General features: G+C 36.6%; 2 protein-coding genes across 5 annotated transcripts in view; both read right to left on the reverse strand.

Moving 5' to 3' along the window:
• LOC101548063 (pancreatic alpha-amylase) overlaps positions 1-515 on the reverse strand; it is a 39,919-nt gene extending 39,404 nt beyond the window's left edge. Inside the window, exon 1 of one of the 2 annotated variants that reach the window (XM_004614667.3) lies at positions 378-515. The gene's annotated coding sequence lies outside the window, so the exon portion shown is untranslated. The remainder of the gene's footprint in view (positions 1-377) is intronic. The other variant, XM_055145461.1, reaches the window with a different exon arrangement.
• Positions 238-26,048, reverse strand: RNPC3 (RNA binding region (RNP1, RRM) containing 3). 3 transcript variants are annotated; one of them, XM_055145465.1, is made up of 15 exons: positions 25,726-26,048; positions 24,410-24,457; positions 23,610-23,728; positions 22,548-22,631; positions 21,713-21,824; positions 21,293-21,361; positions 19,536-19,678; positions 14,957-15,079; positions 12,340-12,491; positions 8,155-8,280; positions 6,671-6,765; positions 6,512-6,570; positions 3,995-4,127; positions 2,912-2,983; positions 238-452 (listed from the first exon to the last, which is right to left on the reverse strand). In XM_055145465.1, the coding sequence occupies exons 1-14, from the start codon at positions 25,912-25,914 to the stop codon at positions 2,927-2,929; spliced, it is 1,509 nt and encodes a 502-aa protein (XP_055001440.1). In that variant the 5' UTR covers positions 25,915-26,048; the 3' UTR covers positions 238-452; positions 2,912-2,926. The 3 variants fall into 3 exon arrangements, with proteins under 3 accessions (XP_055001440.1, XP_055001441.1, XP_055001439.1); XM_055145466.1 differs by lacking the exon at positions 238-452 and adding an exon at positions 1,799-1,933 and having other exon boundaries at positions 12,340-12,488; XM_055145464.1 differs by lacking the exon at positions 238-452 and adding an exon at positions 1,799-1,933.
• Between the last annotated feature and the right edge of the window lie 296 nt (positions 26,049-26,344).

The raw sequence follows: 26,344 nt of genomic DNA on the forward strand, positions 1-26,344 counted from the left end.
GAATAATTTCCACTATTAAAAACTAAATGAAACAAAATCCAGAACTCATACCTAAACAAACCACTCTTATAAATACTGATAATAACATAAGATAACCAAAGTGTGTACTGAGATGAACACTGGTATCAAGAAAGGAAAATGTGTGACTTGTAATAACAAAGAAAATTTATATTTAGTAGGATAAAATCCTCTAGTAAAAACTTTTATATGAGTATCAAAGCACACTTTCTTTCATAGAATAAAAAATGAAAACACTTTATAGGAAAAAAATAATTTATTATATATGAGGTGTTTAAAATACATGTAACATATTTTCAATAAACCAATTTAAATGCATATAGCTTTAATTTTTAAATACACTTTAAGTTACTACGCACAGTTCCACAGTCCAGAGTCATTTTCTTCTCCTCAAAGCTGGAAAGTACTTGAAAGATACGGAATTCAAAAGGAACCTAAAACATCATAAAGGTTTTCATTAAAAATAATCAAATATAAAACAGATCGCCAGTTTAAAATAAACTAATGGCTACAATGCTTATATTTAGAAAATTAGTGAATCATGTCAGTAAAAAAAGTTTAAATGTTATATAAAAACTGATTTATAAATTAAAAGTAAACAAACATTTTAACTGTGCTTATTTATAAGACAGCAACTTCTGTGTCTACAATGATTTATTCTCTTAGGGCTACAATAATAGAAATTGAATCGTTTTTGCTAAGAGCAAAAAAAGTTTCTTGCAAAGAAATAGAGTTTTTTTAAAAACCAACTTTGCCCCAAAAGGCTGGCGGGTTAGGTTGCTATCACAAAATTAACTATTTTAATTTAAAAAAAAAAAGGTATCTGAACTGTTTAGTCATTATAGTCATTAGAACTACTACATGAATCTTGAAATTAGATTCTTGGTTCCATTCCAAGAGATTCTGATTAAAGTCCAGGAATATTTATGTGTATTAATCCTTCCATAGTGGCTCTCAATCTTGGTTGTATACTAAGAAATAAAATTTTGGGAAATATAAAAACATTGTTATTCATATTGTATTCAAAATCAATTAAATCAAACTTCTGGGGGAGGAATCTAAGGGGTTTATATGTACATGTGTGTGTTCACATCATTTCACTTTCTTTTAACTCAGCACTAAAGTTCACCAGACATTTCATTGTGCAGCCAGAATGGAAACCTGTTCTGGGTGATTCAGGTCATCAACCAGTCTGCACACCTTTCATATAACATACCTACCAGCATTTATTTTTTTCCCACACAGTGTACTACTCTGAGTCAAGATTGTACCTTCTCCCCATAGCTATTCTTGTTTCTTTTGATTTGTTTAGAAGGATTAATGAAAATAAAATGTCCTATATGCTATCTCAAAGGAAATTTCAATTTATAAGGTCTGATATCAGATATAAGGTCTGCTGCTCTTACTGAAATTTACATAAAAATACATTTTAATTTTCAATGTATGTACTTTAAAAAAGAAAAACACTTTCCCCATTTTCACAATATGTTATACAGAACACTAAGTCAGATACATCATAAACCAGAAAATAATGCTACTGAATTAGATTTAGTAAATATATAAATAGAAGAAACAAGACTAAATTCTGTGTCAAAGCATATGCACATTTTCTTCAAGGAAATAAGTTGACCTGATTCACTAACTTTCCTGGAAAAATAAATAACTCAAAGGACAGCATACGATATTCAGCAACGTCTCTAAAAGTAAAAACCACGTTTTGTTCAATCAACAGGTAATTTAAGAAATATTTCATTTGGACAAATCTTTCAAAAGCATTAATTGCTTAATCTGGATCAATAGGTAGGAGAGGGACAAAACATTTCTAGGGAAATCAAAAACCAGTGCCCCAAAAAGGATACAAGAAAGGATACACTTTGTATGACAGTATTACAGCAGTATTTACGCAGGAATGCTTCTAAAGAAGAACAGCAGAATGCATTATAATTGTTTCTTTACTTTTCAGTTTTTATTTACAATATATGATTTAATATACACTAACACTTGTTTGACTGTTCCTTTAAGGTAACTCATTAAGACTTTTGACTATATCTGTACAGATACTGCAGAATAAAATTCAAATATCAAGGCATCTCACAAAAGGAAACAGTGAGTAAAATTCTCTCATAACGATATTAATTTTCCAGCTTAGCACCAGTAACTGACCCACTTATACTTTATGCATTCCTACTTTACAATGGCAGATTTAAAATAAAATTGAAAAGCAGTACACATCCACTCATCTCTAAGTCAAACACTAACATACCTTAACATGTTAATTCTACTACTAAAGAACTTTAAATCACTTTTAGAAGCGATGAAATTATTTGAAAACTGACTTCAACCCCATAAAAATATGCACAACTCTGTGGAGTGTGAAATTAACAATTTGTAATGCAACTGTCAGGCCCTAGCGGGTGATCCAACTGGTTTGGTGGACACTCCCACTCTAACACTCGTGATATTCTGTCATGGAAAACCTATTCTAGGAACACTGGGATGGTTTGTGACCTGAGGTCCTGTCCAAATACCTAATTCTGTGAGAGGACCGAGTGGAAACTAGCCACCTGTATTTTATTAAGCCTTTCAGATGATTATACTACACATTCAAGTTTTTTTCTTAAAGCACTGATTTACTTTAGGCATAAAAACAAAAATCAATATACACATTCCCCAACTAAAAGTCATTCTCCAAAACTGACTTTACATATTTATTGGGTTTAATCTGTAATTTTGAAATACAATAAAAATGAACTATATAAAAGTGAGAAAGGCAGAAAAAAGGACTGATGCATGCTTGCAAAGCCTTTAAAGACCTGAATTATTTCTGAAGCTTTTAATATTCCATAAATTTATCTCATAAATCATTCTTTAATTTTGCTATATCCACACTTACCTTTACCAATTGTTATCATTTTCTTTTCCCAGCTTTAGAATCTTGCTTTGGTCTAGCAGATCGAGCAAATTGCTAGTATAAAAATTAAGGCTCCTTAACAAACAGGAAAGTGATCTTTAAAAAGTCGTTTACAACTTCCTAATACGGAACAGAAATTTTTAAAAAATTTCTTTTCCACTTGTTTTCCTACTCAGCTATTTTAGTAACTCGTACCTACTCTCTCCGATTTGTGGGAGAGGGAAAGATGTACATTTATTTTGTGGGAGGAGACTGATGGGGTTAGGAAGGAGGATGGGACTATAGCTCTTGAATAATATTGAGTCTGGGGCCATTCACAGTGGCCACCTAACCAGTAGGACAGTTGAACACTAGAACCCAAGCACATGGTGGCTGTTTAGATCTTGTGCTGTTGGACTCTGTATCTACCAGAAGATCTTGAGGTTGTTTGAGGTCCTCAGAGGGCATCTGGTGTTGCAAAAGATGGGAGGGGGTGGGAGGCTAGAATATCAAGAATCAGGTGCACACACCAAATCTGTCCTGTACTACATCCTTTGAGACATGAATTGAAATATAAAACAAAAATTCAATACATTTTCTTCTATAATTTCAGATGCATTTCAGAATACTATAATTGTGAATTTTATGAGAAGTATGAAAGTCCACTTAATGAAAGTATTTCTACTATCTGAAAGTATGTAGAAACTCTGAACTGGGTTGGTAAAACATTTATACCTAGTATAAATTTAATCATGTCATGTAGGTAAAGAAAACTAGTCATAAAAAAAAAAAAAGAAAACTAGTCATGGGGCTGGAGAGATAGCACAGCGGGTAGGGCGTTTGCCTTGCATGCAGCCAACCCGGGTTCTAATCCCAGCATCCCATATGGTCCCCTGAGCACCGCCAGGGGTAATTCCTGAGTGCAGAGCCAGGAGTAACCCCTGAGCATCGCCAGGTGTGACCCAAAAAGCAAAAAAAAAAAAAAAAAGGAAACTAGTCATTTAATTCTGTATTTGTAGCTGAGTAGCTATTTTCAGTAACTCTCTTCTAAAAACTAGTCTTGGCACTGATTGATTTAAAGGATACAACCACCATAGGTTTTCCAAGGAGTACATATCCATTAGCTTCCTTTAACGCTTTTGCGGCTGCTTTTTCATTTGGAAGACCAATGAAAGCCTGTCCTTTCATGCGACCTTCCTTCATCAGGCGTATGTCAAACCTAGAAAGAAAACAACTTTGCTTCAAAAAAATGTCAAACAATTCTGATAAAATTAATATGAATGTGATGAACCATTACTTAACTTTCTAAAACTACATTGTATAATCGGTTCTAAAATTATCTGCAAAATAAGAATGTAAGTTTAATGTCCTTATTACTATTTTACATTATTATCTATTATTTATCACTAGCAACTACAGAAGAAAACTTAAGTCTTCGCTTCCTATCTATATTTTTAAAAAAAAAATACATGCAGACAATACTAGTGACCCCCCGAAAAAAAAAGACAGAAAAGAAACAATTTCAAAATAGGACAGGATGTTTTTAATCATCTAGTGAAAAACATAACCTTACTGTAACACCTAAGGAAACTAAGTGACTTCTGTATTACACAAAGTGCTGAAGTTAGAGACAAACGTAAACCAGATTTTTTAAGTGTAGCATTCTATTATTCCAAAGAGAACTCACACTGAGAGAAAATTATATTCAAAATTACCTAGAAATACCAGGCTATCATTTATAGCTTAATTACTACCTACCAGAAAGTCTACAAGTTTAGCAAAAGCTAGGATTTTTTTAAATTAAAGGAATACTCAGTAATATTTTTTTCAATTTAGAATTATTTTTCCCCTCAAATTATTAGCTAGCAGTATTGTTAGCACTAATAAGAGTAGAAATTGCTTTTCGTCTACCTTCAATTAAAAAAAAAACACAAGTTAAATGTATAAGTGTATTTTTTCCTTAAAATTATCAAAGGCAGCAGGAATACAAAGGACCAGTATTTCTATGACCAGAAAAAGAACTCTATGGCGCTTGCTCTTCAAGACCGTATTCACCCTTGAACACATTATCTAATTTGTTGTCTTCATGTTTCTTGGCCTATTTTACTCTAAAGAAGGCTGTGTTGTTTCTCAAACATGCACCTCTCTCTCATTCTCTCCCCTCACATCTTTCTAATGTTTCAATAAAATTTTTCCTTCACCAAAAATAATGAATGAATGAAAGAATGAAAAAGAAACCTTTAGTATCCCTATAATGAGCTACCAGTCACTATTCTACTATATAATTATATATGTTGAGAATTAAGACATGGTGCTATCAGTATATAATTGTTTTATCTGGTATATAGGCCAGATAAAGCTTTATTTTTGTTCTATTTTTGTTTCGGGGCTATACCCTGCAGTGTTCAGGGCACACTATACTCGGGGATCACTCCTGCACGACTCAGGGACCTGATGGGGAACCAGTAACCCACCCAGGTCAGCCGAGTGCAAAGCCAAGTGCCTCACCTGGTGTGCTATCTTTCTGGCCCACTAACTTTAAAGTACTGATGTCTCATGAAGATTAAAACAAAATTAACTAAGTTATTTTTCTGTTGTACCTCAGTTAAATTGCTTTTCATAGATTGCTTTACATACCTCTCAGTTTTCTTCATACAAATTAGTAATCTGTATGACCAGGACACATGCACACTGGATATAATAACTTTTTTAAAGAATGAAATTCTGACTCCAAAGATTAGCTTTTTAAATCATCTATTAATCATGTTCTTGTCCTTTGCTCCCTCCAAAATTGACAGCCCTGCTCTAATACAGCCCCATGTTAAGAAAGTAATGAAGTTACTGCCAATTAAGAATCTAAAAAACAAAAAAATTGCCTTTTACATACTCTTGGACGCAATTTAAACAGTATTTTTCAAAGCACAACCTGGATTAACAGATGTTGCATCATTAATGAGTTTCTCAGAATCAAACACTCAATGCAGAAAACCAGACTTTCTAGAAGCAGGTCTGCTTCTCCAGGGCATTCTTACACAGAATAAAGTTTGAGAACTACTAATTTAAGACATGAATTCTGAAGAAGTAATTTATGAAGAGGCTTATCTACAAATATTTTAGAATTAGGCATAAATATTTACATATATTATTCATGGCAACGTTCATGCTAAAAACATTTTAGATTGAGGAGTTGTAACATACACCAAATGCCTTGAAAACTAATAAAAATATCAATTTTTTACTATCTGCCTATTTACAAAAAAGTCTGTTGATCCCTACCTGAAGTAACTAAAAGATAGGCAATGTGAAAGCTAATTCTTCATAAAATTTCAATCTCTAAAGTAGAAAATAAAAAGGAGTTAAATTTTATTTCTTGTTTTCTTTTTTTTTTGGGGGGGGAGGGGGAGAGGCAGAGTTCCGGGCCTAACTGTAGTCAGGGCTAAGTCCTTGCTGAGTTTTCAGGAAACACTCCTGGCAGGGCTCTGGTGGTCTTCTGCGATGCTGGGAAACAAGCACTTGGTCCCATGTATGCTTTCTCCAGTCGTACAAAAAAGGAGCTAATTGGTAACCACTCAAAACAGAAAATAATCGAAGACTACCACTTACATTATCCGTTGTGTTTCTGAAGAAAAATCAACATATCTTCCAAAAATAAACTTAAGATCCTACAATTTCAAAGAGACAAATAAGAAGTACAGTCAAAAAAAAAAAAGTTGGGGAGCAGGGACAGAGAATAATAAAATCAACTTAGAAATTTCAACTTACCTTCTCTTGAACATGTTTAGCTAAATTCTTTACATAAATTCTACAGTTCGGTTCACCAGGTTCATAACTTCTGAATACCGAAAGTGTTTCCATTTCTAATTACAAAACAACAGGACATTTAAAAAAAGGGGGGAAAAGATATTTTCATCAAAGAAAAAATCATAATATCCAATATAAGTATCAAAGCAGAATATGCATTATGAAAATATGTATTATGAAAATGTTAATAATGCTGTTACTATTAAAACACAAATTCCCAGACCTACAGAGCCTGCAATGAAGAGGCATGCCTGGCTTGCTGCCCATCCTGGTTTAACACTGGCACCTGAGTGGAGTCCTGCAGGCTCCTGGGCCCTGCATGATCCAAGCAGCACTGTGCCTCCACTTGGACTCCCTGCACTGAATTACTAGCCTGGGTGACCAAGAAATCAAGAAATCACTGGGGCTGGAGTGACAGCACAGCAGGCAGGGCGTCTGCCTTGCACGCGGCCGACCCGGGTTCGATTCCCAGCATTCCATATGGTCCCCTGAGCACCACTAGAAGTAATTCCTGAGTGCAGAATCAGGAGTAACCCTTGTGCATCGCCGGGTGTGACCCAAAAAAAGAAAAAAAAAAAGAAATCACTGGCCTTCTTTGCATCACTTGATATCCTCTCAAAACGGGGGGGGGAGGGGGGAATCCCATTAAGTGGAAAATTTTAAAGAAAAAAATGCACACATCTAAATAACTTTTATCCAATAAAATATCTACTATAAGTTCCTTAAGATGTTACTTTATTTTATTAATCATGTCTTTAACTATTTTGCTTAAAGTCAATTTCTTGCCAGAAGACCTGACCAATACTAAAATGAGAGAATGGGATGCTGAAATATAGCAACATTCTCAAATTCCAAATGCCTGCACAGGTATTCCTATTCACTATCACTAGTCAGTTTCTGATAACTGGATATCCTATGCAAACATGTTGGCTAAAAGGCTATTTACCTTATTTCTAGAAACAATGCAAAGTGTTTTATGCCAAAATTACAATACTACGATGTAAGAAAAAAAAATTTAAGGTATTAAACCAGAAAATATTCTTTAGAAGTAAAACTATGATGCTAGCACATAAAATTCTTACGAAGATTTCTAATCACATTAAAACATTTTTAAAACAACTGTGTTCCTATACATAAGGACAGTTCTAAGTTGATTATTAATAGCATATGGAATGTGACTCTTAAAATACTATTTTTAAATGCCATATGAAAATTTTGGTAGTACAATAAAATTCTTAAAACAAATTTAGGAGAAACAAAATGGAAAGGTTCATTCTTCTGAATTAAAATTAAGTACAGGTATAAAAGAATCAAAATCACCAAAGCAGTGATTAAAAAGTTTAGAGTGCTTCTAAATGTGTAACTGCAGTAAGCAATAAGAAGCTGTTTCAGTATGATCAAAGAAACCTAAAATGGAACAGTGCTAGATTATTTCATAAAATTACCTTCTCTAGAAATTCTGCCCTTCTCCAGCTCTCGTCTAGAAATACATTCTGATGGCATTTCATCAGAGTCTTCTCTCATCTCCTCTTCAATGCTCAAATTAGGTTTGGGGAAGATTTTTCCAAATCCTATATTGAACACATCAAATTTAATAGGCTAATCTCAGATTACTTTTAATAAAAGCCATTAAACACAGACTTTCTACTAGATAATTTTGGCTTCCACTTAAAAAAAATTTTTACGGTATCTTCTGCACTAAACTTCCTTAGTATTTTTCTTAGTATGTTTCTTGAGAACAAACAAAGGTAGGCAAACTTTCTGTAAAAGTTCAAATAGTAAATACTTTTAAGTTTGCAGACAAAATGTTTCTGCCATGACCATTTAACTCTCACTTTACAAAAACAACCATGGAAAAAAACAAAACAGCCAAAAGATTATTACGTGGTATGGTGAATATGCGTGTTATGTGAGTGGCTTGGAATGTGGGGAAAGGCAACTGATTTTCGACATTAAAATAAGATGTGAGAAGAGAATCTAAGTAAAATGTTTATTGGAAAACATGTAGAATGTGTTTTAAAGAGGCAATAATCAATATTTTGGGGGGCTGGAGCAATAGCACAGCGGGTAGGGCATTTGCCTTGCACGTGGTCAACCCAGGTTCGATTCCCAGCATCCCACATGGTCCCCTGAGCACCGCCAGGGGTAATTCCTGAGTGCAGAGCCAGGAGTTCCTGGACCCCTGAGCATCACTGGGTGTGACCCAAAAAGAAAAATAGTAATAATAAAAAAAGTGTAGATTTTTTCCAAAAAAAAAAAAATCAATATTTTGGGTTAATATACTCATTCTGAACTATTACTAAATAAAAGTTTAAAAATTAAGTCATTATCAAAGCATTCGGCTAAGATGATGTAGTTACTCCTTTATTAGAAAGACATCACAGTACATCTGATTATGGTGAATGAACCTTCACCTTTCTCATGTATTAAATTCAGTTGAGATTTCCTGAGATGAACGTTAAAAAACACATTTCCAACTGAGGATACTAAAATACTACTGACTCTCCTCCCACTAGAAATAAGTCAATCATAATCTTGGCCCTACAAGAAATAAAGAGCAGTTATTCATTTAATTAAAAAAATTTTTAAATGTGAATTTTAATTTTGGATAACAACATAATGTGGTACTGTCACTGTCATCCGTTGCTCATCGATTTACTCAAGTGGGCACCAGCAACAAGACATCTCCATTCTGAGACTTGTTACTGTTTTTGGCATATTGAGTATGCCACAGGTAGCTTGCCAGGCTCTGCCGTGCAGTCGGGATACTCTTGGTAGCTTGCTGGGCTCTCCGAGAGGGACAAAGGAATGATACCTGGGTGGATCTCGTGCAAGGCAAACGCCCTACCCACTGTGCTATCACTCTACCCCATAATGAAGTACATTCAGAAAAATAAATTTTAACTTTAGCAAAAATGAAAATGACTCTTAGGAGAGGGTTGACAATAGTAAAGCTAAACATGCACTAACAAAGTCCTATTTACACTATGTAAAAAAAAGTAAAAATACCTAAAAATCTGAAAACTATACAAAGAACATCCCACATTAAAATTATATAAGTCTCTTTACTCTCCAAACAATAATAGTGAGTTTTGTTGAAATATTGTATGCAATCAAAATGAAAGTAAAGTGAAATTTATTAGTTACACAGGCGGGGGGGGGGCTTAGGGTGGGGGAGCTAGGGGCGTGGGGGGGTTTGGGGTGTGAGGGGGCAGGGTGGAGCTATACTGGGATTCTTGGTTGTGGAATATGAGCACTGGTGAAGGGATGGGTATTCGAGCATTGTATAACTGAGATTTAAACCTGAAAACTTTGTAACTTTCCACAATAAAAAAAAAATAGAAAAAATAAAATAAAATAAAATAAAATTATATAAGTCTCTTCATCTCGGCCCAGATAAGATCCGGAGCTGCCGCGCTTGAAATGAACCCTCTGCTCCTAAAGATTATGGTCCGAAAGGTCTTCTAAACCATTTTGGCACCCAGAGCGGCTTCTTACAGAAATGCATCTAGACTGTGAACTGAGCTAAAATATCAGAAATCCAAAAATGAAGAGCTCAGAGTCTTCATTCTCAGCAATGAAAAGAAATTATTAAATGATGCCTTTTCAGCAGGCCTGATTGATTGTTGGGGAAAAGGGAAAATTCCAAATAATAATAGTGAGTTCTCTACTGAAATATTGAATGTATTCAAAGTATTAGAGAGAATAAAGTGAAGATCATTAGCTACTCAGGTGGGGGCTGGGTGGGAGGGGGTATTTTGGGGTTCTTGGTGGTGGAACATGTGCACTGGTGAAGAGATGGGGGCTCAATCATTCTATGACTGAGAATTAAGCCTGAAAGCTTTGTATTTTTTTCACGGCGATTCAATAAAATAAAAACTTAAAAAAAAAGAAGTTTCTTCATAATGTTGAAAAAAACACTGAACAAACAGATCTGTGAACATTTGTCAATTGAAAGCATAATACTTTTCTAAACTATTTCTACAGGTTACTTCAATAATTGTTACTAATAAATATTTTAAGAGATTAGGATGATGGTCTCCCTTCTCATGTTAGTTTGAGTCATTGGGTAAATTAGGCATATACAAAATTTAAAATATATGAAGTGTGTAGTGCTGAGATAAAATCCTAGGAACAGAAATATTAAAACAAAGGTTATCTAAAAAGGCAATGGGTGTTCAAAAAAACATCTAAGAGAAAGATTAAAATCAATTATAGTCTTTCATTTCCTACATTTGTAGTATTTATTACAACTCCATCCTATATTAAAAGAAATGCTGTAAGATAGTATAAAATGTACTATCAGTAGCACATTACTTTTAAGTACATTTAGTACAGCAACACAAATAGCAAAAAAAACACAACACAACTCAATCAATAGAATACTTTCAAATACATAAACTATAAAGAGATTCTATTTTTGTGTTTTCTTACATACTAAAAAGACTATATATAATTTGTCTTCAAATTAGGGCTTAGCACAGTATTTATAATCTATGCATTCAGTTGTCACAATGGAATCTATCACAAATACTATGCAAACTATGATAAAGAAAAAAACACATTTCACCAACTGCAGAGAAAGATTTCAAAATGTATCTATTTACAAAAATCACTAGCAATGGTCATCACTGAGTTTTCTCTGAAATAGAAATCAGTGGGTTTCAAGAAGTTTTTACAATTTTAGTTTATGTGACCCTGTTTAGAGTAAATTTCCTACAATCTACTACTTCTAAAATTAGAGAAAAAAATTTAAGAATAAAGAAATACCACGTTATTATAATATAAAGTTAACGCCTAAGGTTAGTTATTAAAATACACTAGACTAGTATAATAGAAAATTAATATCTAAACTAAAATTGTCACCATTCTAACCAATAACACAATTATACACACAAACATATATATAAATATATATATTTACTTGCTTTTTGGGTCACATCCAGTGATGCTCAGGAATTAATCCTGGCGGTGCTTGGGGAATCATATGGGATGCTAGGGATCGAACCCTAGTTGGCCACATGCAAGGCAAATGCCCTACCTACTGTACTATCGCTCTAGCCCCAATAACAGAATTATATTAATAAAAACTTAGAATATCATACTTAATAAGAAATAATGAAAAGGTCAACAGTTAATACCAGAAGTCACAATATTTTCAGTGTAAAGATCAATAAAATGAGACTAATTTTTTACTTTAGATATCATTACTTATAAAAATCAACATTAGGGGCCCGAGCGATAGCACAGTGGGTAGGGCGTTCGCCTTGTAAGCGGCCGACCCGGGTTCGATCCCCGGCATCACATATGGTCCCCCAAGCACCGCCAGGAGTAATTCCTGAGTGCAAAGCCAGGAGTAACCCCTGAGCATCGCTGGGTGTGACCCAAAAAGCAAAATAAATAAATAAATAAATAAATAGAAATCAACATTACTTCACCATTAAACAATGATATACAAAAAATTAAACAATGAATACATTTTAAAAACATTCAGAGTTCTGTTAAGAGAATGAAATAAATGCTGATCTTAGAGTTCACAAACATTAGAATATACACACTGCAAATTTTAATTCAAAAACAGCTGCTTAAGAATGTCTACACATTACCATAAAGAACTAAAATGTACTTACCACAATTTTGTTCCTCAAAAGCTTGTTCTTTGTTTAAATCTTTCTTAAGTGCAGCTGGCATATCAGTAGATATATGGAATTCAATTTTTTTATTACCTACAGGTTGTGGCTGTTCAAATACATCGGAAGGTAACAGCACCGGATGCATACTGCTATTTATAAACAAACAAAATTTCTCTGAATTTTTAAATTAAAACATGCATAAAGCAATTATTTATATTAAATTTAAGAGGGTAAGACTGACGAAGTACTCAACATTGTACAAAGCTTTTAATGAGTAAACTCTAAAAGTCTTTCTAATCTATACTACTAAATTCTTAGTTCAGATGACACAGACATTAAGCAACTGTAGTTTTTTGGGTAGATGACACTGGGAGTAGTGATTAAATATTCCCAAACTCAAGATGTCTAACAATGTGCACAAAAGTAAACTCCATCTTTAAAATAACCAATTGTATGCACTTTAATGTATATACTAATTAAACAGTGATGTCCAAAACATATCTACTAGCCACATGGGGATAATGAGCATGTGAAATGTTGTTCTTCAAATAAAAATATGCTTGTAAGTATGAAAAACAAATCAGCTTGACAATTTTGTGTATATATATATAAATGTATACATATCGTATGTATAAATAAATGTAGTAATGGGTAAACCAAGCTATATATATCAAATTGACAATTTTATGTGTATATGTAATGTATATAGTGTATATATACATATACAAATGCAGTAATGGGTTAACCAAGATATATATACATATGTACATATATACAAATGCAGTAATGGATTAACCAAAAATACTGTTATTTACTTTGTTTCCTCTTACTCTTACAATAACTAGAAAAAAATAGTTTAATTCACATATTGTTCAGTGCTACCGTAGAGAATGCTGGGAACTGCAATGTCAAGACATATATATATATGGAAAATATTTATGGTATGGTTAAAAAACCCACATATATATACAGAAAATTCATTCCTTCAAAAGTGACAAAAATGATTTAAAAGGTCCCTTTCTCAATTTACAAAGCTATTTAAAAGTTCAAGGAAAATTTACTTTGTAGAAAAGCTAACTAAACTTGCAATTGCAATTAATGACAATTTCACAGGACTAAGATATTGACAAAATAATGAATTTCAGGGCTGGAGTGATAGCATAGCGGGTAGGGCGTTTGCCTTGCACTCAGCCGACCCGGGTTCAAATCCCAGCATCCCTATAGTCCCCTGAGCACCGCCAGGAGTAATTCCTGAGTGCAGAGCCAGGAGTAACCCCTGTGCATCGCCAGGTGTGACCCAAAAACAAAAACAAAAACAAAACAAAAAAGATTAAAATAAAATAAACAAAAAAGAAAAAATAAATTTCATTGCAAACAGGAAAATAAAAGTTCTGCATACTTTCAACCAAAATCATGACAGTGGAAAGGGGGGGAAGCAATTTTTTTTTAAAGTACACCTAGAATAAATACCATTTCTCTGGTAATTTCTGTACTATTCAAAATGCTCAGGAAACAATATATAGTTAGTTTATACCTTGTACCCATAAAAATCATTCTTCATACCCATAATCCTGACCATCAGAAAAATGTGCTTTTTTACTGAAAATTCATTAAGGTAAAAAGTCTAAAAGAATTATTTTTTTATGTAATGACTGCATGCAGTTTACTGAATACGACTATTAACTCACTGAAAAGCTGGCCTTACACTATAGAATCATGTTCCACACTACTCAATAGTTAGCAGAGAAACATCATATATATTCAGTAAACATGGGAGGCCAATTTGATGGGTCTTGTATAATGGGATAGGTGAAAGTCTATCTAAAGTCAAAAGCTGCTTAATATCGGGGACAGGAGACTATGTATAGCAAGTAGGGAGCACGTTCCTCATCCAGGCACTACTGCGTGGGAGTTCCCAGAATCAGTGTAATAAACATATGGTGAAATAATGGAAATTATGAATTTAAGATGATAAAGTGAAAGCAGTGGTAGAAAAGGTTGAAAAATAATAGATGGAAGATTAAAAAAAAAGCAATGGGAAATTAAGAATGACAAAATCATGAGAGCTGGTATTAAAGAGATAAATAGTACATATTAAATATGAGACTGAAAAATGTGCAAATCTGGCAGTCACTGATAAACTATATATATAGGAAAGGGAAGTAAAAAAACTAGACTAGGGGCTGGAGTGATAGTACAGTGGGTAGGGCATTTGCCTTGTATGCGGCACTCCTGGGTTCGATTACCAGCATCCCATATTGTCCCCTGAGCACCGCCAGGAGTAATTCCTGAGTGCAGAGCCAGGAGTTACCCCTGTGCATTGCCGGGTGTGACCCAAAAAAGGAAAAAAAAAAAAAAGCCCAAAACTAGAAAACTAGCCTAACACTCTTTGTTAAGCACATAGAAACTGGGTAGAGCACTTGTCATGCACACTACTGACCTGAGTTTGAGCCCTGGCACCCATTGTTCCCCACGCATTGCCAGAAGTTATCCCTAAGTGCTGAGCTAGGAGGACGCCCTAAGTACCTCCTGGCCACTGTGGGCCAAAAACCAAAAAAAGAAAAGAAAGAAGGACACAAAAAGCCACTATTTCACAAATTCATAACAAAATTACCTGTGTGAAGATGAAGGTATATTTAACATATCCTTTATTTTTTGCTTTTTTCTCACACGACGTTGCTTTACTGTTTTTGGTCTTTTGGGCTGAAGATTAGCCAACTCCATGAGTTTAGTCATCCTACATTGCATGGAAAGAAAAGTGTTAGGATTTCCTTATAATGAAGCATAGTTCTTTACCAATATTTCTACTCAACCTAAATTTGTACCTGGGCTTATAAATAATCGATCTGTATTATTTAAATATTTCTAATCCATCAGTTTTATTTTTTGGCTCCCAGGCAGTAACTATGGATAACTAGGCCTCAGGCCTAGGGGTGGGGAAGAACCCTGGGAAATCTCAGCCTTGTTGGCTCTATTCTTATAGAAGAAACTGTAGATACAGTGCTGTTTGGACCGCTGGTACCAGGGATTACCCATACATGCCATTCCAGAAATGCTTAAGGGATTACCTGGTGTCAAGATACTGAACTGCAGCTGGTCACCTGCAAAGCATGTGCTTTAACCCCCAGATCATCTCACCAGCCTCTCACCAGAAATCACATCAACTATCAGAAGTTTAAGTCCTATAGATCTGTAAGTCCAAAGATCCTATAAATCTTCGTTCAGTATTACTTTGAAGGAACTTGAAGACAATTATAGTTTTTCAATTTTTAAGTAAAAGTTTAAACATAAGATTAGTTATAACTAAATTATAAGATTAGTTGTTCAAACAGGATGTCTAAACATGATGTCAAATAGCAAATAGGCTATCCTAAAATAATTTATGTAATTTTACAAAGAACTAAAGAGATTAATGATTCACATTAATTATTAAAGAGACTGGGATTAAGACTTAAGAATTTTAAAAAACTTCTTTTTCCATAATTGTTGCAAGTCAGTAAGAAATTACTTTGAAGGCAACATTTTTTTTTTTAAAGAATACAAAAATATATTCATATTTAATATTATCTAAACATATATAATAGTTGTAATTATATAATAGTGCATATAATTATATAATAGTGCATTATGTAGTATTGCATATAATACATGTAATTATATAATATTGCACTTAAGTAATAAAGTCCCACCCTCATTATCCAGAATTACAAGAAGATGGTATTATGTTCCTATTCTTTTTTTTTTTTTCATCTTTTTTTTTTTTTTAATTTATTTATTTTTAATTAGAGAATCACCGTGAGGGTACAGTTACAGATTTATACACTTTTGTGCTTATACTTCCCTCATACAAAGTTTGGAACCCATCCCTTCACCAGTGCCCATTCTCCACCACCCGTAAACCCAGTGTCCCTCCCACCCTCCCCAATCCCATCTCCCCCCCACCCCACCCTGCCACTGTGGCAAGGCATTCCCTTCTGTTTTCTCTCTCTAATTAGCTGTTGTGGTTTGCAATAAAGGTGTTGAGTGGCCGCTGTGCTCAGTCTCTAGCCCTCATTCAGCCCGCAACTCCCTTCCCCCACATAGCCTTCGACTACAATGTAGTTGGTGATCGCTTCTCTGAGTTGACCTTTCCCCGGAACGTGAGGCCAGCCTCGAAGCCATGGGGTCAACCTCCTGGTACTTATTTCTACAGTTCTTGAGTGTTAGTCTCCCACTCTGTTATTCTATATACCATAGATGAGTGCAATCTTTCTATGTCTGTCTCTCTCTTTCTGACTCATTTCACTCAGCATGAAACTTTTCATGCCCATCCACTTGACTACAAAATTCTTGACCTCCTTTTTTCTAACAGCTGCATAGTATTCCATTGTATAGATGTACCAAAGTTTCCTCAACCAGTCATCCGTTCTGGGGCATTCGGGTTTTTTCCAGATTCTGGCTATTGTAAACAGTGCTGCGATGAACATACATGTGCAGATGTTGTTTCGATTGTACTTTTTTGCCTCTCTGGGATATATTCCCAGCAGTGGTATTGCTGGGTCAAATGGGAATTCAATATCTAATTTTTTGAGAGTCGTCCAAATTGTTTTCCAGAAGGGCTGAACCAGTCGGCATTCCCACCAGCAGTGAAGAAGGGTTCCTTTCTCCCCACATCCTCTCCAACAGCGGTTGCTTTTGCTCTTTTGGATGTGTGCTAGTCTCTGTGGTGTGAGGTGGTATCTCAAAGTTGTTTTGATCTGCATCTCTCTGATGATTAGTGATGCAGAGCACTTTTTCATGTGTGAAGGCAACATTTTTCAAATACTATCTCTAAACTAGCTTTCAAGGAACAGGATAAAACAATTGATACCTTCTACATAGCTCCTCTTTAGTATGAACATCTAATATTTAGAAGGGATCTTTAGGTATTGTTCTGTCTTCCATAGGAACGAACAGCATTTCCCTCAGACTTGAAGCTCAAAATTCCCTAGTTATAACTTTACCTCTTAGCACATCTGTGAAATGTGCAAGATTAACAAATGCAAAAAGTGTAAGGAGGAGAAAGGTGTAAATTTTAAATTGTTTTTCCTCATGTGAACAGAAATAAAAATATATACCCAAATTTTTGTCTCTTAAAATGGTTTACCAAATATTTCACTAATAAACTCAGATATAAAAATTATGAATCTATACTCATGAAGGGCTTAACCAAATTATAATAGTTCTCTACAAGACTGCAAGAAGCACTTTAGGCAGGTATTAATAAATATCTGCTAATTATAGATAAACTTCTCCTCCTTAACATTTCCAGAGGAAAACAGAAGTATGAAATCTGACTGGGTCACATCAAGGCATTGTTCTCAAAATGACTCAACATATAACTATTTATTGAATTCCTCACTACATCCCTAAACATAAAAAATCTAAGCAAATTAACCCAAAACATACAAATTCAATTACCTAAGCAAATTAAGCAAACAAAAATGGTTTGGGTCAGTAAACACCAACAATTAATATTATTTTTACAAAGAAGTGAAATGTATGGATTGAATTCACCCAAAGCAATATTCTTTACTTAACTCAGGACTACGTTAAAGATCTTCCTTCATTCTAAAAGGTGTCTATATCTAAGGTATACTCATTCTCATTCTGTAGTTTCAAGTCCCACCGTGATTTAACTTCTTTCCCCAGAAGAGCATATACTGAGTCATTACTTAAATTGATATCCAATAATAATCAAAATGACTACTGAAAATAGTCAACATATTAGTCTATGTTGACCAGATGTTCTTGTGTTTTGACTCATGCTAAACTATCCATTATCTGACTTCTGTGCAGTTACCGAAGATTACCATTATTTTGCCACTGTCTTCAAAGCCTGGGAGAGGAAGTAGGATTGTTATGATTATAGTGCTAGTCCTTGTACAATCAGCTCCCTATATTTGTAAATAATAATGTTTTGATGCAGTCACATCTACTCTACAGTGTCTTTCCCAGAGCATCTTGGCCTTGTACAACAAATGTTTAGCAGTTCTGAGATCAGGCTATGGATTATACCATCAACACTGTTAACCACATAGTAATCTTAACAAGAACTTTTAAAATATATGCAGATCAACAACAAAAATCATACAATAACTTTTCCACTGCAGTTAGTATAAATCATTTTTTATAAAATTCCATAATTTTTTTTTTCTTTTTGGGTCACACCTGGTGATGCACTCAAGAACCGCTCCTGGTGCTCAGGGGACCATATGGGAATCTGGAAGTCAAACCCAGGTCGGCTGCGTGCAAGGCAAGTGTCCTACCCACTGTGCTATAGCTCCAGCCCCAAATTGTTTTAAAAATTACTGAGATGAATTCCAGGAAACTCAGCTGACATATATGAATACAAATCTATTCTTGTACCCACTGAGATAGTTATGCACTATAAAGATTCCACTAACACTGAATCAGCAAATAAAGAATCATGGCCCTAGTGGGAATTTGGTATTTGGTGCCTGCAAGCATCTACTCACATCTCATTAATCAATCCAACACAACAACTTCCCTTGTGTGCTAAGATTAAAAGACACCTTTTTCAATACATAATTTTATTTTCATTGTTCTCTTAGCAGCATTATAATCCATGCCTCAATAGGCTTACCCCAAAGTACATAGATGTACTTTCCCCATAGGTCTATCACAGCCTTCTAGACCTTGAAAACAAGGCCACCACTTTGTAGATCATTCTGAACAGCAAAATTACCAATAGCACAAAAATATGAGTCATGGTACTAACTAGAACACAGAAAGGACGTTTGCTTGTAGTACAAATGCTGGGCAGAATGGCACCATATGATCTACTTCATTTCCAACTGGCATGTTAACCACTCAAACCTTTCACTATTCTGTCCAAAAACAGTACAGATTTTGAAATTACAAATATCATTAGGAGATAGGCAATCTTGCAAGCATAAGATCCACAAATAAAGAACACCTTTATATAATACCAGAAATATCTAAAACTACTATGCATAATCCATGAATTTTTTTTTTGGTCTGGATAACAAGCCTTAGATCATTACTAACCACTACTATATATGTTTGAGGGCTTGAAGGGACGGAGACAGACTAACTCTAATGACACAAAGTAATAACATTTACGAGAATGTTAAGGGCATCTTATATTCAGTTTCCCGGAATCTAAACCAATATTATTTGACACTACAAACCTTTGTCGGCCTTCTTCATCACTGCTTTCATATTCTGATTCTTTACTAGAAAATTCCTCATCCTCTTCTGGCAAAGGAGGCTCCTCTGGTGGTTGAGGAGAAGTAGGTGGAAGCGGTGCATGTAATGGCATATAGTCTTCATACTAATCAGAAAGTAAAGAATAAAATTATGGAACTCTGTATTTATAGAACAGAAAAAGCACTTTCTCATTCAGATACACTATCGTATCTCCATCTCATGATTTGAAATTTTTCCTCATATATTTTTGTCTATTTATTTTAGCTGCATAAATTCATGAAATGTGTGTGATTTATACTTAATCCTGAAGTGATCTGGGGGCCAGAGTGATAGTATAGTGGGCAGGATATTTGCCTTGTAAGCGGCTAATCTGGGTTCGAACCCTTATTGTTCCCCAAGGCCGCCAGAAGTGATCCCTGAGTATAGGTGGTTATGGCCTCCTAAAACAACTACAACAAATGAAGTGTTCTCACAAGAAAACTGTAGAAAATAAACTCAATGGAAACATCACTTCCAAGTTAAACAGATGTGATGACACCACAGATGACATCATGAACAACCATGAAAATTTAGAACAAAATGCTGCTCTTTACTACTAACCTAAACTTGGAGCTAGTTCTAAAGTGTTCCTGGAAACAAACTTTGCTAATCCCTCTCAATGGAAACGGTGGGCTGGCTCCTTGCCAAAAACAAATTTCTGTAGTGATGGCTTAATGCACATAGAGTGTCTGCTATGGCTAACGCTAGCTGATGACCAATTTGTTTCTTCCACTCCGGCATATAGCTGGACAAAATTTTCAAATGTTCTGTACATTTGAATTTCACCCTGTAATTAGGTCTGAGCTAACAGAAGTTCATAAAAAATTATCATACATAACATTTTCTTCTTCCTGTCTTGCAGCGTGCAGGGTAATGTCCTCACCAACTTTGAAATGCAATGTAAACAGTGAAGAGCTTTAGCTCAACCCAAGAAGAATAAGCCATCATTCTTTCTACTTTAGGAATGGATTTGATAAAAACAACAACAATAACTTAGAGTGTGCCAAGTGACTAGAATTTGAGTTTTATCTATTAACAGCAGCTAGCATAATTTTAACTAATATCTCATTCCTCCAGGCACTGAGGTTAGGATGTTGGGGTTACCAGCCAAAATTACAAAGCTAACAGTATGCTTATACTCAACTCTGGTTCCTCAGGGATCACTCTGAACAAAGAACAGGGAACTGTATGAACTGCCAGGAAACAAAACAGCCACATGCAAGGCAAGAGCCTTAATCTTGTACTATCTCTCCAGTCAACAGCAAAATTTCTACTATTTAAAAATCAGCACTCAAAATATTATTATCCACACAAGTACTAAGGGTACTTAGCAAAGTAATAACTAAAATTATTCGAAAGTAAGCATAGTCTACTATAGAAACAGGTTTACTCAATAAATCAAATTAAAAAAAAACTTAAAAAAGGACATCTTTCCTATTATCTGTAAAAATGCTATGTATCTTTCTTGCAAGATTTTGTAAAATGTGATTTTGTAAAAAAGAGGGTGCAATGCTCTGATAATGGTGGTTCCCATTATCAAGTGCATCTTTCACACTCTGCTTTTCTTATATTTTCATTTCTACACTTGACTATGATACTTATCTTCCATGGTATTAAGGGAAGATTTGTAAAATTGAGCTTCAATACCATCTCAGGAAGAGAAATTTTGAATTCCCCCAAATTCTAAGAGTTTTCTTACCATGGGAGGCCGTGCAGTAATTGGCCCAAAAGGAGTGGGCAAGTTCATTTTATTCATAAGATGAAGCACCTTAAAGAGGTAAACATTAAAAATCACATAGTAAGATAATTCAACTGACATCTTACACACTTAAAAACTTTGCAATAGTAATAAGAATGATCTGCATCTTGCTTTATAATCCCAAACAGGGTTTGAAACTGGTCCTATTATTCTCATTACTTAAATGCTATGTTCTAGAAATGTTCAATCAACTCAAATGTTAAAGAAAATAACTCCCAGGAATTTTATTTTGCAAAGTAACTTAAGATATTTGTACTAATGCTAAATATAATTTTAACCTTATAGATGTCAACTAGACTAAAAATTAATGTCTAACTTGAACAAGCACTTTTTGAGGAAACAAAGTTTTACTCTACTTACCTGTACATAGAACTTAGGTACACTTGCCAGAGCATTTACTATGTTTGCTAGGATTGTGCTTGAAGGTGGTGGGTACATGTACTTGAGGCATGAATTCAGAGGAAAAGTCAGCCTAAAAAAAATGTTTTTTAAATACTCATGTTTTTTTAAGTTTTACATCAACAACCAATTTTAAGTAATCTGCCAACACAAAAGTTGCTTTAATTCACTACTCTTAGACTTTTCTTATTCTTATTAGATCCAAATAAGTGTAATTAGCACCCCCCCCAAAAGAATACTTGCATGTTTGTGAGCATGGCTGAAAGTTCATCAGGGCTTATTCCTGGTTCTGTGCTTAGGAATGACTTTTGACAGTGCTCAGAGTATCATATGGGTTTCCACAGATTAAACCCAGGTCAGTCACATGCAAGGCAATGCCCTACTTGCTGTACTATCACTACGGCCGAAAAATAAGATTCCTTTTCTTCTGTTTTGTGAGGAGTGAGAGGAGGGGTTGGGTCACATCCAGCAGTTCTCAGGGCTAACTCTTGGCTCCAAGTTCAGTGATCATTGCTAGTGGGGCACAGAAAACTACCTGATCAAACGCAGGTCAGCAGAGTGCAAGGCAAATACCCTATCTGCTGTACTAGTGCTCTGGTCCCCCAAATAATGTTATTTCTTATCAGAAATTATTTTATAGCCCTAAATACTGCAACCAAATACTGTAATAAAATCTTATAGCTCAAAATCTTAATAACCATAATACAGGGCAGTCATAAAAATACTTCTTAAAACTGCACACAAACACCCAGAACAATGAAACCAAAAGAACAGAATACGAACAAAAAATACTAACCCATGGTTTGGTGCAATTCCATTTTCTATGGTAATACAGCCAAGTTCCTTTTTTTCTTTATCATCTTCCACAGTGTCATCAGACCTAGAAATACAGAATCAAAGTTGATTTTACCTTTGACCAACGCGTGTTTCTCAATCATGGCATTAGGGAAACAGTTGTTTAATAACTTGCACACTCATGCAAACAATGAAAGGGGAGCTAGAGCTGACCTTTAGTAAATACCATCTTTATTCCAGATGTAATAGAGGTAAGACAAATTTTTCTTTGTTTTTCTCAGTAACACTATGAAGAGGGTAAAATATACACTGGCATACCCAGAGAATTTACAAAGTTTAAAACAATGGCACTCAAATTTGTTTATTAATAAAGTTTTCTCTATGGGTTTCATTAAAACCTACAGTAGAATTCTTTTTTTCTTTTCCCACATGTTTAACTCAACATCAACGGGTAAGGATCAAGAATGTGTATTTTGGGGATGGAGCGATAGTACAATGGGTAGGCGTTTGCCTTGCACATAGCAGACCTGGATTCGATCCCATATGCTCCCCCAAGTACCGCCAGGAGTAATTAATTCCTGAGTGCAGAGCCAGGAGTAAACCCTGTGCATCAGTGGGTGTGACCCAAAATAAAATAAAAATATGTATTTCAAATTAAGAGCCGAGATGCTGCTGACCCAGGGACTACACTTCAAGAACTGTAAGTGTAAATTAAATTTTTAAATGTTACAAAACTACAAAGCAAAACTACAAAGCAGTATTTTTTCATAATTACAAATGTATGTTAGTGCAAGTACCCAACAACAGTCTTTGCACTCATGACTATAACACCCAGTTATCTCTGAATTTAAATCTGAATTTAAATCTAAATTTGAATCTAATCATCACGGAAAATGTTTTTGCCCACTCTTTTCAGTCTACAAAGCTTATTTCTTACTAACAAATCAGATTCCTAATGCCCACTTAGAAATAACGTATTTCCTGGTCAATCTGAAATTTTTTTTAAAAAGTACTGATATTAAAAGCTTTAAAAATAATGGAATAACCTAAGTATTCTACATACCTTTTCTTTTTTTCAGTGCCCAAGGAAGGACATGGGGAATGAATTCCATCTTGCTCTTTTGCAAATTCAACAACCAAAGTATGACCCAAAAGTTTCAACTGATGGAGTCTTGTCAATGCCTTCAATGAAAAGAACAAGAGTTAAAAACTGCGGGTTAAGAGCTCTTGCAGTAGTCCTCTTTATTTTTCTGGTAAGCAATGTAAATTCAAATACTTTCTTTCAACTGATGATTCCCAATACATAGTTTTGCCCTAAACGTCTATCCTGATCCACAAATACATATCCAAATTATACTGGATTGCTCAGGCAAGTGTCTAATAAATGCCAAAATCAACATTTCAGAAAATAAACCACTTACTTCTCCTCATCCTCCCCACAATGTACTGTATCTGCAGATTTCCCCAATTCTGTTGATAGAAATGCTGTTTCCCAATTTGGTTAAAAATCTTGGACTTGCGCCTCATACCTTTCCCCTAAATTATATATTAAAGCTATCACGAAATCCTGTCTGTTACCTTCAAAATTCACCTCAAATCTAACTATACCATCTTCCCTGCTACTACTGTGATCCTGGAACAATCACCTCTGTATATAAATTCCATAATACTTTAATAATTCAATGTTTTTATTTCTTCCCCACCTTCCATCCATTCTCAACGTAATAGCTAGGTAATCCTTTTCACATACACCAATTATGTTGCTTCTTTGTTTGAAATACTCCACTGGTCCCTATTTTATCCAGATCACAATTTAACATAATTGGGTAAGAGAAAATATTAATAGTATAGAAACAGCCATACCTTTATAGCTGCCTTTTCATTAGGGAAAGTAGCGAAAGCTGTATGTTTCTGAAAAAGAATTAAGGTACAAACTGTAATGACAGGATCTCCTAAGAAAATGTACGATGTAATTAGCAGACAGTGTTGCCACATTCCTACAACTGTCAAATAGGAGAGAAAACTGAGATTCAATACAGGGGCTTTGAATCACTTTTATGTTAAACTTAAAACGAAAACTGCGTAGCCTTTTCCACAGAAGGCGAGCCTTGGGAGCCTGTTCTACACGGATTTCCAAACAGTCTGACAGACCAGAAGTCTAAGCCTGGGAACACCCGAACAAGTAAAACATCGCTCATTCATGACGTAGCTAAGGGTCTTCAACTTGCCTCCTCAGGGTCCAACACAAAAAAATGTTCATTAAAAGAAAATCGCTGTTCAAGCGCGGTGGTTTTCAGTCCTTTGACACCTGAGGAGTCCACCTGAGCAGGAACAACACCCAAGCCGGACTCCCACAGGGGTGACGCCTGGTGGTGGGGAAGTGCGCTCATCAGCCGCCTCCCTGGGCTTTGTTGCCGTGAGCCAGGTGCTGAGAGAACAGTTTCCCCTGGCGCCTAGGGTCAAGCAGCCCCAGCCCCGCACAGGTAAGTACAGGTGGGCGCTCCCCAGCCCAGAAGGTCATTTCTACACAAAGCCACACTGTGTGTAGAACTGGCAGAAAAGAACCCAAGGAAAAAGGAAGTCAGTTCTGCTAAGGAGGTAGTTCTCTTTTTTCCCCTCAGAGCTGTTCATGACTGGATTTCAGTCATACAGTGCTCCAGCAGCCTCCCCCAGGGCGCCCGCCTCCTTTCTTTCTCTCCCTCCCTCTCCCTCCCTCCCCGCGCCCCTGGGGGATCCTGAGAGCCCGACCACAGGCTCGCACAGCCGCCCCCGACGCTGGGCGCTGAGGTTCCCCCGGGCCGGCCTTCCGGTGACGCGCGCGGGCGGCGGCGGGGGAGGGGGGGCGTGACCTGCCGGGGTCGCCGCTCCCAGGGCGGGAACACACGGCCCGGCGGAAGACACAGCTCCCCGCGTGCCTGCGCCTGCGGCTCCTCAGGGCTGAGGGGGAGCGAGTCTGTGCGGACTGGCCGCCCGCCTCAGGGCTCTGAGAGAAACGCCAAGTGCTGCCGCGCCGGCTGGGAAGAAGCTTCGCGATCTCTCTCCCGCGGACGGCTGGGCGAGGCGGCGCGTCCCCCTCCCCTCCCCGCCTCCTTCCCTCCCCCTCACCCCAAGCCCTGCCCCCCCCCCCCGAGGGAAGCCCGGCGCGGGCCGACCCCCCACCCCGAGGTCGCGGCGCTCACCAGGCGGCCCTGGCCGGACAGCACCCGCACCGACTGGGCGCCGAAATGCTGCAGCAGGTCCTCCTTCTCCGCCGCACTCAGCTCGGCCGGCAGGTGCCTCACGAGCAGCGTCCGGGCGCCGCGCGGCGGGGACAGGGCGGAGCTCGGGCCGGCCCGGGGCAGGGGCAGCGGCGGCTCGGGAACCGCCATGGCCCGGAGGGCGGAGGGAGCGGAGCGCAGCGGTAGCCTCCCCGGCCCACACGGATTGTTTTTTCTTTTTTTTTTTCCGCCTGGCGCTAAGAATTCTGGTCCACCGGGAAAGGCCGCGCGAAGGCGTCGTGCTCTCGCGAGACCGGCCACGGGAGGCGTGTCCCCGCTGCAGACTCGGGCCCCGGACTGGAGAGCGCGGTTTCTCAATGAGGGGAAGGCGTGTGGCTTAATTGTCAGGTATAAAGCACTGTTTTTAAAAAAAGATCTCCGGAGAGAAGCGTGAGGGCCAAAAAGGACGGATAAGATAGTCCAGGCGCGTGCAAGAGGAAAGACTACAAACATGGACGCGCGGAGAGGGTCGCTGCTGCGCATGTGCCGGGAGGCGGGGCTGCTGTGGGGCGGGGCCTGGAGCCGCCGAGCTGGGACTCGT

This window comes from Sorex araneus, chromosome 8 (genome assembly GCF_027595985.1).
Source record: "Sorex araneus isolate mSorAra2 chromosome 8, mSorAra2.pri, whole genome shotgun sequence".
Taxonomy (NCBI): domain Eukaryota; kingdom Metazoa; phylum Chordata; class Mammalia; order Eulipotyphla; family Soricidae; genus Sorex; species Sorex araneus.